This window comes from Toxorhynchites rutilus, chromosome 3 (genome assembly GCF_029784135.1).
Source record: "Toxorhynchites rutilus septentrionalis strain SRP chromosome 3, ASM2978413v1, whole genome shotgun sequence".
Lineage (NCBI taxonomy): Eukaryota > Metazoa > Arthropoda > Insecta > Diptera > Culicidae > Toxorhynchites > Toxorhynchites rutilus.
Window position 1 is genome coordinate 51442317 of NC_073746.1, and position 16034 is coordinate 51458350.

At 40.7% G+C, this 16034-nt stretch overlaps 1 protein-coding gene across 10 annotated transcripts in view; it reads right to left on the reverse strand.

The window, feature by feature from the left end:
* Positions 1 to 1425: 1425 nt before the first annotated feature.
* The window catches only part of LOC129780329 (rap guanine nucleotide exchange factor 2), a 41854-nt gene continuing 27245 nt past the window's right edge, over positions 1426 to 16034 (reverse strand). For 5 of the 10 annotated variants that reach the window (XM_055788458.1, XM_055788461.1, XM_055788462.1 and 2 more), the window contains exons 3-6: positions 14837 to 15025; positions 11068 to 14746; positions 10636 to 10989; positions 2277 to 7598 (exon numbers count right to left, since the gene is read on the reverse strand). In XM_055788458.1, the coding sequence (XP_055644433.1) occupies positions 7513 to 7598; positions 10636 to 10989; positions 11068 to 14746; positions 14837 to 15025 (4308 nt within the window). In that variant the 3' untranslated portion in view covers positions 2277 to 7512. Of the gene's footprint in view, positions 1856 to 1927; positions 2256 to 2275; positions 7599 to 10635; positions 10990 to 11067; positions 14747 to 14836; positions 15026 to 16034 lie in introns of those variants that run through there. The other 5 variants (XR_008743888.1, XM_055788464.1, XM_055788465.1 and 2 more) reach the window with 5 other exon arrangements.

Here is a 16034-nt window from a genome sequence, read left to right on the forward strand (position 1 = left end):
AGGTTTGATGGGTGGTTTTGTGGAAACAGCTGAAGATGGTTGATTTATGCTTCATTATTATTCTCGCGAAAAATGCACATGATTGCCAAAGCACGCACTGCACTCAGTGCACTCATGCACCGCGAACATTATTCTCGTGCTAGATGCAGTGTGGCCCCAGGCGATTATATATCCCCCACAACCGCTATCTTTTTGATAACGCTTAAAATCAACGGTAACGGTATTGAATTAAAGAGACTTTAAACTCAGAGAGTTCATTCGTCTCTACTTAAAATCAACAATTCGTACGTGTGTTTCAATCATACCCAGACAATATCCAATTAACGGTAAGGAAACAGACGCGGTACGTTCTATTTAATATTTCTCTTCTGCTTTGCATCTGATCGTATGTGCAAGATTTGCAGTATGCTTGCTTCGTGAATAATATTAACGCTCAAAACCTTGCATCCCAAATGTAACGCTCCCATTTTCGAAACATTAAACTTACACCCCAGTAAAGATGTAAAGGTGATGTGATGCAAAAATACAGAAGTCCTGTCCGCTCGACGGCATAAAATCGATGCGGTGTTTCCATGGAACAAAATTGCGATATATATCTTCCATTCTTCAATTCTTCCTTAGCATCGAGCAAAACCATTGTGTGTGACATCAGCATTGAAAAATACTGCAGTCTGCTAGCTAGAGCGAGAGTGTGACTTGAATGATCATGATGTTTTGATTGAAAGATGTTTCAAAATTTCCCAGTTCAAGCGAATCTAGTATGAAGACCAATTTAAAAACAAAACTAAATTAAACTACCGGCCTAGGATTGTTGTTACAACATAAAAAAATGAAAAATTCAACTCAACCATGCAACCACAATGTGCCGCAGCAATGCGTGGAAGGGTACAGCTAGTACTCAATAAATTGAAAATGGGCGGAACTTAAATTGCAATATTTCCTCGATCCACATCGTCCGTAGAACGAACACTGCATTATCATTTAGAGCGAGTGGTTCATGTACCCCGGGTTCCCAGGGGTATATACATCATGTGCCTTGCTGATACAATAGTTGTTCGTTATTGACAGCACGGATAGATAAGCACACAAATGGACAAAAAAAATATAAGAAAATAGGAATGCTTCCAATTTTCTGTAATTTAAATCATTTACAAATTAAGCCCAGGTGGGCCAACCAGAAGGGCTATAAACTACCACTCATTTCAGATATTTATGTCAGTCATGCTGTAGAGAAATATTTCGTGTCAATATTATACCAGCTCCGCTTGCCACTAGTAACAGGCTCTTCCAATGCGCCTGAAGAAACCGATATCGCATACAACAACCTCAGCAATCCTTTCGCGGAAATACTCACATATTTGATTTCATTAATTGTTTTTAAATTAGTTGAACAATAATAAACATCAAATCTTGACTCAGTTAATCTAATGATTGTCCATCATGTACAGATCGCAATCAGATCGATCAATTTATATTGTTAAATATATATTGCTTACACACATCTTTCGGCATCTTAAATAAAGGGTTTCTAAGTTTCTATTTCTGTCTAGCACTATATCGGTGCAACTGTAATATCTTCTTCGCATTCTAAAAATATTCTCTCTGAACGTGTATACACTCACAACAATTTTTACACTTCCTATTACCACTAAAATAGTAAAACAAATAAACAAACAAAAACCGAACTGCCTGATTCGTTAGATTAACTTTTAAACACACATACAGAAACACGCGTCCATGGCAATGGCCGCTGCCAGTCGGCGCTCATCGGTCCTCTAAAATCGTGGTCCCCGTGGTCTGGAGATATGATTGTGGAAAGACTGCGAAGGATACTGAGTATATGAGGGTGGTCTCGCTGGAATAATGTCGAAAAACAAACAAAATTAATTATAAATTCGGGTTCCAGCGTGTTGCTCGTGGCCCGGACCTTTTCCTGTTACGTGAATATTCGATTAACTACGAATGGATTGGGTTATGCTACGCTCAGGGTTTACAGCATTTGGCATCGTTTTGGATAGTTTGGTAGCGCTTTGGTGTCGATTATATTATTGTGGGTAATAGTAGCGGCACTTGGTCGGCAGGTTGTAATAGCCACAACGTGATACAACGCAATGATAACGCATTATAGAGGTAGTAGTAGTAATGATGGTAGTGGTAATAGTAGATGTTACAGTAGTAGCAGTAGTAGTATTTGTACCAGCACCTCGGGATTCACGATTCTGAAGAATCACGCTCATTTACTCCATACTACAAAACTACAAACAAAATGATGTGTTAGATAAAGCCTCGATCAAGGACCAAGGTTTAATATTCTAATGGTTAACTAATGGTAGAAGATCTTTTATGAATATCATTGTCGTTGCTTACCAGCTTTAGGTCTATCCAATGTTATCGATTAATGTTTCCCCATATTTGTTATCGGTTCGGAAACTTTATTTTTCAATCAGGGAATTTTCACAGAAACAAATGAAACACCACTTTGTGCAACATGATATAGTAAATGTGTTATAAATAGATATTTCATTTTTTTCCCAGTTGGCAGACATAGAGATCTCTTAACAACAGTATATATTATTATTTTAAATATTATTAAATATAGAGCTCGTATTTCCTCATTATATGCTTTTGATTTTATAAAGCGTGAATATAAATCACTTCTATGACACAGAATGATTGATTCCTTCAATGCTAGACACCCCGTTATGAAACTCAAATTGGCGAAGAATGCTACCTCTGCTGGTCGCATGTATAAAAGCACAGAGAAAAGAAAGTATTGCTTCAAATTATACCATATAACGCTTGCATTTAAAAAATGAACAAATTTTTCCAATTTTTTATGCGGTAACTTTAACATATGGTGAGGAGACCACTTGTGCGTCGTCAATCATAGTAACCCATGAGTGTTCAAACACAAATTGACATCGCTATCAGTTGAACTGTACTTTCATACCTCCAAATACGGCCGTTTCATATGTATAACATCCTTGCTCTTCGGGGGAAGATTGGGAGCTTCAAACAAAAAACTGGTTCCGGTCATCCGACGGTACAACACGATCGTAAACTGCAGCCTGAGCTAAAGCAGAAGAAGCAGGTGGCTACATCCTTCCGGGCTTTGGGCCGGGGGATCGGAGCAACGGGCCAAACAGTGGAAAAATACCTAGCGGAGATGGACATCATCATGCGGAAACATAAGCCAAGATCAGCCGTGTCGAAAAAGCAAACTGTGACCCAGAAACAAAGGCTGAAAATGATCGAGAATTTTTCCGGTGAAGCGGAACGTCGTGTTCGTCATGGACAACGAGACGTAACTGGCAGGGAACCAGCTACTTTACGTCCCCCACCAAAGATATAAGTTCCGACGTAAAGTACATATCCCACACCAAGTTCCCAAAGAAGGTGCTTCTGTGGTTAACCATCAGCGAAAAGGAGATGTTAAAGCCGCTCTCTCTTCTTTCGTTCGGAACCTGCGGTGAACGGGGAGATTTATAGCACAAAGTGCCTGCCGGAAGTTGCCTCCTTAATCCAAAAATATGATCCGGACCAGCGTGTGTGTTTTGGCCAGATCTGGCCTCCGCCCATAACGCGAAGAAGTCGCTGGAGGAGATGAACCGCTTGAAGATAGATGTTGTTTCGGAGTCCGCCAAACCTCCGAACGTCCCCTAGCTGCGTCCCATCGCGAATTTCTGGGCAAACCTGGAGGGTCTACTCCAACAATTTTGCGAAAATAGAGGAGGAGGAACTAATAAATCAAGCTAAGAAATAATTGAAAAATATGCCAACATGTATTTTTTCGACAAAAATGGCGAAAGTATCGACCAACCACCGGACAAGGCGTCGAAATATTTTTGTAACACGGTCAATAAAATTATGTTTCATGGGAAATTTGTCTCATTAAATTATCTTCTGTAGTTTTTTTTATCGCAATCCGAAAATTGTTCATTTTTTTAATGCAAGCGATGAGGATCCTATACGTTTAGTTTGTTTGGCTTTGAAACTTCCGAACGCAAGCTTTGTTTGCAATTTTGCTAATTTTGCATATACGTAATAAGAGTATCATTGGAAAGTAGTATTTTAAAGACAACAAAAAGCTTAGCCTTGTATTCACCCATATTCTATTGGACCGTGGCCGTAGTCTCTATAGAATTCTATTCCGTAAGACTCTGTCTTTTCTCTAAAAGATGCTAAATCATCAAACTGTTTGGACGATTTGAACCATAATATACGTCACAGAGAAATCAATCACCCTGCACGTCTATATGAATGTATTCTTTTTGATCTATGGCCTGCTTCACTTTGAACATTTATTTTTCGTTAAAAGTAGTTAAATTTCTGATTTGAAGAAACCTCAACTGTATCAATGGATATTCATCTATCAATTATGTATGTAATATGTTGTTCCCTATCGTGGGTGGATGTTACAGGGGAAGTGACGGGATTATGTATCATTTGCGAATGCACAATTTGAATGGATTTGTTTATTTTTTTGTAATCATGGCCAGAAGTTTGGATAATTCATTTCTTAACATGGTCCTTCGTGTTCTAAGCCTATGATTAGAGGCTCTGTAGGAACGCGATAACTTCCGAACTCAAAAGAGAAACTGAAGTTTACATGCAGTTTGAACAAAAAAGAAACTCACGGTTTTGCAATGGAGACCCAAATAAAAAATGTGCTATCATCCAGATTGTCATTTGGTTGGCACGTAATAGTCGAAGAAGACGACTCGTCACAAAGCCATGCCTTTGCCAGGTTTGAATTAAAATTCGGAATCACTTTTCATTTTCTAGCAGCAGTCGTAGTAGGCGTATCTGACCTGTACCTTGCGACGGTAAAATTTCACGTTGATCAGTTTTGTTTTGAAAAAGTTGTGCAGGATAGAAATCGAGGGAAGAATTTTGATTTAGGACACCCACATAAAAAATCCGTTGTGATTAGATACTAAAATAGCAAAATCGATGAAGGTGGCTAAATTGACCGGATATGAAGTATTGAAACGTTTCCGTGAACGTGCAACTGTTGTTCGAAAGGATCAGAGGACGCATGGTAGTGAACTTACGATCCGAAGCAGAAGTTGAAGGTATTGAGAACAGTTAAGGCAAACCAGGGACTCTCGGACTACGACATCGCCAAAAAAACACAACTCTAACCAAAGTACCATCTGGAGAATCCGCAGGCTAGAATGTCGTAATTTTCGTGCATGCAAGCAACCAAACAGGATGTTGAAGCAAAATCTGATGGCCAAAAGACGCGCTCGAAAGTTGTACAACAAAATTTTGACGAAGTACGAAGGATGCATGCTGATGAACGACGAAACGTACGTGAAGATGGATCTCCCAGGCCTAAAACTATGAGGGCTATGCCAGAGGAGATATCCATCAAGAAGTTCCATCTTCCATCTGCATTCCACCGTAGATGATACGCAACACCTTACGTTCAAAAACAGCAAAGTCCTCCGCGAGCGTGGTTCAGGTATTGTGACCGGAGGGACTGTCTGTCTTAGTGTCTCGTAGATAGTTATGACTCCATGCGATGACGAACTTTATTCGATCTCCGAGCATCTCCCGAATCCAAAATAAGCACGATTTCCTTCTATTTTGTGTTTTCGAACTCCTCTGTTGGTGTCATTGTCAGTGGTCACCAGTATGTCTAAGTACACCTCGATTTGACCACAGTCAATCTGTACTCGTGGTGGGAGATTTCCATTATATTCTCTGGATCCTCATGTGCTCATGTACCTTTTTTTTCGATGCGCTGATGACAAGACTTGATCGTCGGGCTTCAACCTTTAATCTGATGAAAGTTCGTGCAACGATGTTAATATCATCGGCGAAACGAAATTTGTTCTTTTCCAAAGCGATGTCAAAAAACAAGCACGAAAATCCTCGTCGTAAACCCCTTCGAGACTCGAAGGTATATAAGATTGCCCCCAGGTTGGCAAACGACTGGACGAAGTGTACCATCGGTACTTCGTGTACCTGCAGGCCTAAATGAGACCCCTTTCGTGGTCCATTAGCTTCCAGTCCAGTAACTCCTATTATCACATCCCCGCGGTCCCCGCGGTTGGGTACGAGTAACCATAGTGAAGATCGGATAACCAACCCCGGTGAGATTTTGGTCGAATGCTGATAGACGAGTCTTGTACATCTGAGCGCCTGAGCGCGGCAGATCCTCCGCGGATATCAGAGCCATACGCACCACATCTTCGTCGACTTCAAATCCACATATGATACCATCGACCAACAACAGCTATAAAGAATCATGGATCAGAACGGCTGTCCCCGGAAGCTGAAAAACTGATTCACGCAACGATGAACGGTGTGCAGATCTAAGGCGATCTGTCGTAATCGTTTAAGACTTACAGGGGACTTCGACAAGACGATGGACTCTCCTGTCGGCTCTTCAACGAGGCGCTGGAATGTGTTGTGTAGAGAGCCGGCTTCACTTTAACATACGGGGAACGATTTTCAACAAGTCCCAGTCAGTTTATCTGCTTCGCCGATGACGTGGATATAATCGACAGAAACTCGAATCAGTACTGAATGGGCTTGGTATCAATGTGTCTAAGAATAAATGAATGCTAGCTGGAGGGACTGAATCCTTCTTGGTAGTAGTGAGGTGATCGACGGCGACGAGCTCGACGTGGCCAAAGCATTAGTTTAGCCGTGAAACTCGAAGACGCATAATCAACGGAAGTCGTAGCAGTCCTGCAAAGATGGTGTACGCATCGAATCCGGAGCAGGAGTTGGTAAGAATCGATGCGGTCGATAGTTGGGGAACCGCAGCTATGGGACGAGTGTATTGACGGAACAATGTTGTGAATAAAATTCAATCTCTTCATGGGATGTAGCACATTGTAAATAAATAAATAAATAAATGAAGAACAGAATTTTCGATCTTCGTTACAAACTCGAAGAAAAATTCTGAGAAGCGCCTATGTGAGTCAAAAACCTTTGGCCACGAATGTTTGTATTGTACATTGTTTTCAACCATGTTACAGCAAAAAAATGCATTTTTGGGACTTTTCATATGAGATTATAGAATGGATAGTACATGAAACGTCAACTGAATTGAAGAAAAAAAAACAAAATAAACTGATAATTTCTTCATTATATAAATAATCACAAATAAAGTGTGATATATGGTATACAATGGCCGCTCAAACGGGGAGCCTTATCATCTTTGCTACGTTCAGTCATCAGTCTTAGAATGGGAATCTGTTAGAGAGCACGGGGTAAAACTTACTTTCCTATAGTTTTCTACTGTGTAAAAAGGTCAAAATGCACTGGGGATGTGTTGTTCTGTACGTTATTTTTAGGAGGTCAGTTTGGAACGGACACATCAAACACATCTATGCATATTGAAAATTGGCAACAATAAATACACACTGTGACTTGGAATAACTTTGCGGGTTTCATCAATTGCCCACTGTTGTAAATATATCAATATTCCTCAGGACTTGCAATCGCGCAAGGTGCAAATGATGGCGTTCCTGTTATAGCTTTTGCGTTCAATACTTAAACATCGGTAGACAGAGTTTCGGTAACGTCACACTCGACCGATTCACAGTCATCGTCATCCACGGAGGTTTCCACACAGAGTTCTGGAAAAATAGATGACATTTGCGCGTATGTCAATCAGTTTTTATGTTGTATGACGAGTGCTCACATCCAGCATGCTAGTGTATTTCCGTGAGACATGCAGTTGTAAGTAACAAGTGAGTAACAATTAAGTGAGTTGGTCCAAAAGGGAAGGTAGAGAGCGATTGCAATTTAAAAAGGACAATTTGTATCATTGGTTTTCCATTTCGATTCTAGTCTTACTTTTGAGAAGGTCCTAAACAAAAATTGCTCTAGAATTTCCAAAAAAATATATAACTCAGAAACGGGTGGTCCGTATTTTATGGGGATATATAGAGAAAATAGGCAATGTTTTATTTTTATTTAATTTCGAAAATTACACTTCAAATTCAATCTTCTCAAAAAAGGTGTTTTTCTTTTTTACTTTTTGATATGTTGCAGTGGACAATTAACGAAGTATATCGCACATGGGGTCAAGATGAAAAAAATAATGGTCACAAAAGATATATATTTTTAAAAAATCCAAAAATACTATTGGATGGTTCGTCACTTTACTTCCATTTCGGAAAATGCCGGGAGTGAGAATTGAACTCGTAACCTTTAACGTGAGAGGTACGGATGATACCACTACATCAGATCGCAATCCTCTCCTTTCGAGCCCAATCTGATAGTTTCTTTCATTTTTGATTGGATGTTTACGTTCTATAGCTAGACTAACCCATGTAGTCATGCGTTTTATTGTTCCTCCTAAGGCATCGCATATACAGCCGCAAACAATTTTTTTTTCAAAAAAGTAGACTGCTCTCTTTTAATGATATCATTTGGCATTATTTTTTGTAGCTTTTGAATGAAAAAGAAAACAAACTCCTCCTTGTGTTTTGTGAACGTATCTATCGCATCTGACCCATTGTTCAAAAATAATTTCATCAACACATTTTTCATTCATTTCTTCTAATAATGTTTTTTCTAAGGACGTTGTATCAATGCAATTTTCACATCGGCGTGCAATGTAATCTACTGCTACAATTTTACATGTCAAACTATCTGTAAATACTTCTAATTCATTATAAAAGCTGTTTTTTTAAGCTGTGGGGTACATTTTCGTGAATGGTTAAGAGTATAGAGCTTTTAGACCGGAGTTGAGCAAAAGATGAACTCCGGCCTAAAAGCAATGTGGTAGTTATAAGCGTTTTTCGTCCTACCTAATTGTTACACAATCACGCTGACCAGGCAATGTTCGAATGGTTTCATCATCCTAGTAAAATTGCATAACCGCGTGCTTGATATTTTCATCCAATCCCCTGGCTATCCACGGACCAATGGTAGAACTCCGCTTTCATTCAGTTATCTTTTTGCTTCCGTTGCCGTGTAGAAAGACGTATTACATGTTATTCTTCTTTTGAATTATAGAGAGTCAGATAAATTCGGAGTCAATGGCGCAAGCGCGCTAAGTCAATATTATGGTCGTCATAATCGTTCTGCCAGATCAACAATTGAGTGTCTAGCGAAAAAATTGAATCCACAGGCACAGTACAAAATGTTCCCGTGTGTCTAGAATATTGCTGCCGCTTGTACATCAATTGAGGATGGCCCAAATCAGTCTCTCACACGTCGTTCACAAGCGTTGGGCATCTCTGTGACTTCGTTGTGGCCAATTTTGCGAAAAGATTTTGGTCTACGTACTTACAAGATCAAATTGACGCAAGAACTGAGGCCGCTTGACCACCAGAAGAGTCGTATGTTCGTGAAAATATGAACACAATTTTAGATTATTAATTGTAATGACATGAAACGCTATGACTTAGGAATAACATTTTATTGAGTAATTTTTATAGCTGTTTCGATGATGTTGCCTTTTTTTTTTCTTCTGTAGGAGCATTGTACCAATGCGACCATTAGTTTGATCTATTGTAGTGCATGATGTTGCCTTTCATCAGTGTCGTAAAAATAACGATGCATTCACCAATACAAACAAAACCATTGCGGAAAAATGAAAAATGAAAATCAACTTTCTGTTTTCGAGTTTTCCGACGATTTCTATTATACTTTGTAACAGCAGATGGAAATTTAATATCTTGTGGGTAATCGATTAGAGTCTGGTTGATATTACTTGATGGGAAGTGTGCGAAAACGATCATTTTCTACACACTGTTTCGCAAAATCATTGAATTTCGGGCGAGGAGTGAGGGAGGGAAATGAAAGGAGGGAGGGAAATGGAAGAAGTGAGCGTCATTGTTGTAGCCAATTGTGGCATTCTTCCACCTTCACTTTAATTAATTCAAGCATTCGAAAATCATCAAAATCAGGAAAATTCACTTCTAGGTTGAAAAGACTCGAAAAACATTCGAAAACGATCAACAGTAGAGAACTTTCAGATAATTTTATTTAAAAATTTAAATAGATTCCAATTAAATAATAAAAATTCGAAAAAGATCAAAAGTTGAGAATTTTCAGCCAATTTTATTTTCAAATCACTGTATCTCACCTTTTTAACCGCAAATTATGCGTACTTTCAGTAATTTTTTTTTTAATTTAAAACTTTAAAAAAAATTACTTTTTGTTCATAATTTTTCATATTTGGCGCACTGGGGAATAATCTTCATTAGTTGTCTGTTGCAACATAGTCTAAATAATAACCTAAAACATTGCGGAAGCCACCAAGTCAAACCAACTATTTCTGGGTTTTATTTTTTGAAAATTTTCAATCAATTTTTGCTTAGGCACTTCTCAAAAGTAAGGCTAGAGTCGAGATGACAAACCGATGATGCAAAATATGCGTCTGAAAAATTTGAGCCAAATAAAAAAATACAAAAACAAAATATGAAAAGCAATCGTTATTTGCGGTGGAACAGCTCTAAATTAAAAATCATTGAAACTCTTTGCAGTAACAGAGATTTTCAAAGAACTCGAGAACTAAAGAATATGACAAGCAAACGACATTCATTCATAAAAGATTAATGGGAATATATAATTTTTTATTTCTCCAAATGGAGCTAAACAATCATGCAACAACGAAGATATAACTATGAACAATGTATACGCAAAATTGAAGAAACTCACCGGGTGCTGCGTTACTGATCACTGTCACCGAACTACTCTCTACGGAAAGATCTATACTCGCTGGCAACGGTGGGTTCGACTGCGCCGCATCGATCGTATGAGATTCATGCATTCGTGCCGGGATCGCGGGTGGAATATTGCTATTGGATCCAGTTACGTTGGTGCTACCAGCGCCCGTGTTAGCTGTATACATGGGTGATATGGAATTAACGCACGGGGGGACATAGTTGGGTGTGATGGGAGATATGCCTACGGCGGCGATAATGCGTGAGGATGAGCCAAAGTTTTGATGTGGTGTAGGGTAGGCGGATATGACAGTGCTATTGCCAGTTATGCGACGATGAGTTGCTTGCGCTGTGCGAAGAGAAGATGATTCAGAAGGGTGTTTGATATATACACACACACAATGAATAACATCATATTGCGACTTACCATAATTTGGTGGGCTACGAAATGAGCTGCTTTCCGGCGGTAGTTCCATCGGTGGCGGAAGTTGACTAGTGGCATCCACCGAGCTTTCCATTATTCGACTGGACATAATGCAGGGCCGTCCGTTCGGGTACATTGACATTGTCGTGTTATAATTTGGTGGATTGGGAAGCATGTTGGATAAATGAATTCCGCTGGAAACCGCATAGCTCGGATGAGTATTCGGATATTGGTGAGGTAGTCCGACGCCAGCACCAGTGCTACTGCCAATGCAGCACTGGCCACCGCTCGAAGCGTGCGAAGGACTGATCGAAATACCGGCGTGATGATGATACGGCGTATGATGAGAATGGTGATAATGGGATAAATTGTTATGATGTCCTAGTTGACTATGATGATGAATGTTGTTCAACGGGGGCGGTAAAACCGCTCCCACCGATGGATGTCGTGGTTGGTGCGGTCTAGTTTTGGTTTGTTCTGAAAGTGATAGTAGCTTTTTTACAGCCTGTGGTGAGGCGGCTCCAAATTTTGGCGGTCCACTATTGCCACTGCCAGAGCTACCTATCGACAGATTACTCATTCCAAGACCGAGGGCTCCTTTCTTTCCTTCGCTAGTGGAGCTAGTACTCGAAGTTGTAGAAAGGGTTGGTGAAGGATATCGTTTTCTCACCTGAACATTATTCGGTGTGCTTCCTCCCTGCTGCTCACACTCTAGAGAGAGCTTATGCAGTTCATCTTCGTCGGTGATGACTTTCATATTGTTCAGGTAAGCCTTTACCCTCCGTACCATCTGGGCTTCTTCGAACATTTTCTTCGGGTTAGGAGCAGCCGTTGATTTCTTCCTCCGTTTGACGGTATGACTGTGGATTGCTGGCGGGGGAGGCATCATCAAGTTGCCGCTCGATGGAACCGACATCTGATTCAGGGCAACCATTGCTGAGCTTGGTGGTTGACATTTCAATTCCAACATGGTTAGAATATCATACGGAGAATTGCACATTTGCAGCAAGGTGCGAACTTCCTTGGAAATCATACGAAGCTTTTCGAAATTAATGAGACTGTCAATTTTCGAATCATTACCCAAGTGAATGAAGGTAAGATCTTTCTTCACCACCGGGTAGAATGGAATTACCGGATGCTGAGCGTTAAGTTCTGTTTGAATGAGTTGGCGATATTTGGACATATTCCTAGAAGGATCCATAAGCTCTTGTAGGTCATTGAACAGCTTCTGATATTTGGAAGGTAACTTTTCCCACGATTGCCTCAGCCTCGACACTGCCGCATGTCCTAGCCCACTTATTATCGCAAATAAGCTATTAAAATTCTTGCATTCCTTGCAATGTCGCGCAATTTTTATAAACTGCTTTATAATTTTGCATCGTCGCATCATATTATGCTCGCTGCACACTTCTGTAACCACCCAGAACATTTCCCTATTGACTAGCTCAGCAAACTTCACGAGCATTGGTTTGCCGTATCGACTCTTCAAACTGAACAAATCATCAACGTATTCGGTTGACTCGATCTGCCGGAAGATAGAGAAATCCTGCAACGTAAGCTGAATCGCCAATTCGTTGGCGTTCAGTTGCAGAAAATGGACTGCGCTCTCGCGAATCAATTCCGGCGCGACATCGTCAGGTACCAGTGTTTCCGTAATTCCATTCGTTTTCAAATAATATCTGGAACTTAGCCCGATTCGCTCAGCGAGATTTTGCAGCTGATCCGGCAACCGCCGCTGTTTGATCATTCCACCCTCTCCAACGCTTACTTCACAGAGCGAGAAATTCGAGCTGGGATCGTGTATTCCAAACTCTTGCAACGCCAACATGACAACTTCATGTGCTGTTGTTTCCTTGTGTACCAGAAGATACTTGCACGTCTGATCCGACTTATACACCTTGAGAATGTGTTCGGGATAATCGCTCGCTCGTATCTCTTCATAGTAGAGAGCCCCGCTCTTCGGAATGATTGCCTCTGACGATAGGGTTTTCGCCGGTGTGTGCGGATGTTCTCGAAGGTCTGGATTGCTCTGATATGTCGATGTCGGTGGCGTTTCGTCCGAATCGGCCGTCGTTATGGATGACGTGGAAATGGAAGATGCCTGCGAGGACAGATTCACACTGATTCCCGAGGACCGGTCGCTACTATCGTAGTTACTATGGTTGCTGTGGTTGTTGCTGTTGCTATTGTTGTTGATGTTATCATCCTGGAAGACGATATTCTTCGGAAGCAGATTCATCTTGATGAGTGCCTTCTGGAGACGCTTCTTACCCCCAAGTGTCATGAAACTCGCCTTATTGTTGTTCATGTGGGATGAAGAAGGAGTGGAGGCTCCCGAATCTTTACGACCGTAATCCTCCCGCACCGGCAGCGGGATAAGGAATTGGGGCGTTGGCAATAAACCCGCCTTGTCAACTAAATCGAGCGATTTTTGCGATTGCAATAGATCTGCTCGTAAGTTTCTTTTCAGATCGATCTTCAGCTTGCCGGAGTCCCCGTCAGCATTCGAAAGCATTCCCTTGAACGCCCATAGATTACTCTTGATCGTGATACTTAAATGTGTGGTTCCTTTCAACAGCTCCAATGCTCTCGCACATGTTATGTGCTCAAAATTCTGTCCATTTACTTCCAATATTTGATCTCCCCTCTTCAAACCGACGTCGTAGGCTTTTGTTCTTTGCTCGACCCGTGTAATGAAGATGCCTCCTGGTCCCCCGGATATTTCAAAATTCAAGTTCTCATCTCTGGAACTTCTAGCCAGAGTAACGTTCCGTTCCCTTGCGTTATGTTGAGCGTAAACATGCAATAACCTCAACTGTTCCAGCATATTCTTTTTCTCCAGAGCCGATTCGAAAATCTCCAGAAACTCCATCATCTGAGGATCGGTGTCAAAATCAGTAAAATGGTTGTTCACCCAGAGAAGAACCACTCTGGTAACACGATCACAAATATCGTTCGCCGAGGCTTGGTGCATCGCATCCAACAGCTCGTTCCCGTCATCTGTCCCGTCGACATTGAACCATTTCAAAAGTTGCTTCGAAACTTCAATCGGATCACTAATAAACGTTCGAAACGTTAGCAGAAAATCTTCCACGTAATTCGGATCAGTTGAAGTGGTGTCCTCAATCAACTGCTGAGTTAACCGATCCACTGTTCCACGGATAACGACGTAACCCTTCCGAGACCCGTTTTCCCCCGTACTGTTTCTCAGCTCCGTCACCATAACGACCTGTCCATCTTCCTCAATTTTCCTAATATTATCCTCACCCTGATGCTGTATCCGATAGTAATCCGTCTGAGTGATACACACAAACTGACAATCATCACACTTAGTCCTCATGATGCCCCGGTGATACAGTTTATCCATCGTCGGCATAATGCCAAAACTATCTCCTATGTGCAGATATTCGATCTCCCCGTTGGCGTGCTCAATCTCTACGTGCCCGTTGATCAGCACACTCCACGAGTCCAGTTCCTCCCCATCGTTCATAACGATGGTCCCCGCCTTCTCGACCACGGCGAACACCATAACCGAGCAGAGGGCCCGCCTCACGGCGAATGTCATGTTGGTGAACGCCTTCAATTTTTGAGTGAACTCTAGCAGTATATCGATGTCATCCACCGTACGATCGCTCGGATCCTTCTCCAAACATTCCCGTACGGTATCACGGACACTCAAACTCTGTTTGTAGAAGAAGGAAAAATGTGAACAGATGCAAGGCGAAAAAATATTGATTCGTTTTGCATTAGAATGTTAAAAAAGAATACTCACATCAATACTTTCGGCAATATCCTCCTCATCAGAATCCACCACGGATTCCACCAATCCGGAGAGATCAACCTCATCGGAATCGAGCGAGGAGCTCGTAACGGACGTCATCGTGTCCGCCTGGCTGATATCGCTTGAATGCGATAGACGATTGCCTCTGTCGTACAACTCCGGTGGAATTCCGGTAGTTAACTGAAAAATGCAGTTGAAATAGTTTCAATGTGTTAGAGATTTCTGGGTATGTGGTACTATTTTTTATATAGGGCGAACTCGATTATACACAGTCTCCAATTTTTTTTTCACTGTATATAATCGAATCCTGAATATAACTGAGTCAAAGCAATTTTTAAATTGTTTTATATACATATATTTTATGTTTCTTGAATATAAAAAAAGAATTTATTTTTTTATTCATCCCCTCAATGTCAAAAAAATACCTTTCTCACATAAAAAATCTGAATTCTTTGAGAAGGCGATAAAGGATCATATTTGATGAAAAAAAATCCTTCTATGCATATGTTCGATTTTCAACAATGACAGAGTTATTGAACTTTTTATCTGTTCCCAGCAAACATTAAATCGTATAACTCGTCGCATATAAAGTGAGATCAAATCAAAGTCATATACAATGTGGGCTTGGCCGATGATCTAGTCATAATGGTACGTGGCAAGTTCAACGACGTGATATCGAGCAGAATGCAGATGGCCTTAAACTTTACATAATCTTGATACCATTAACACAGAAGGTTTGAGCATAAATCCCTCAAAAACAACAATTATTCATTTCACTAAAAAGAGAAAACAGCATCTGCAGTCTTTAAATCTTGGGGAAGAGGAAATAAAAAGCAGCACTTCAGTGAAATATCTAGGGGTTATCCTAGATGCTAAACTAAACTGGAATGCGTACTTAGATTCCATAATCAGCAAGGCCAACAGCCCTATGGGCATGCTCTAAAATGATAGGAAGAACATGGGGCCTTAAACCAAAAATGGTTATGTGGGTCTACACTGTAGCTATAAAAAAACTAAACAAACTCCATCCACTAGCATGCGTTGCAATTACTGGAGCAATGCGAAGCACTTCAAAGGCCAATTGAACCAATATATTCAGCTAAAGGCTAAAAAGGCGCTCTAAACATTAAAAGATGGAAAAAAATAATTAAACGGGGACAAAACTGGTCATTTGAGCATCATGAATCTC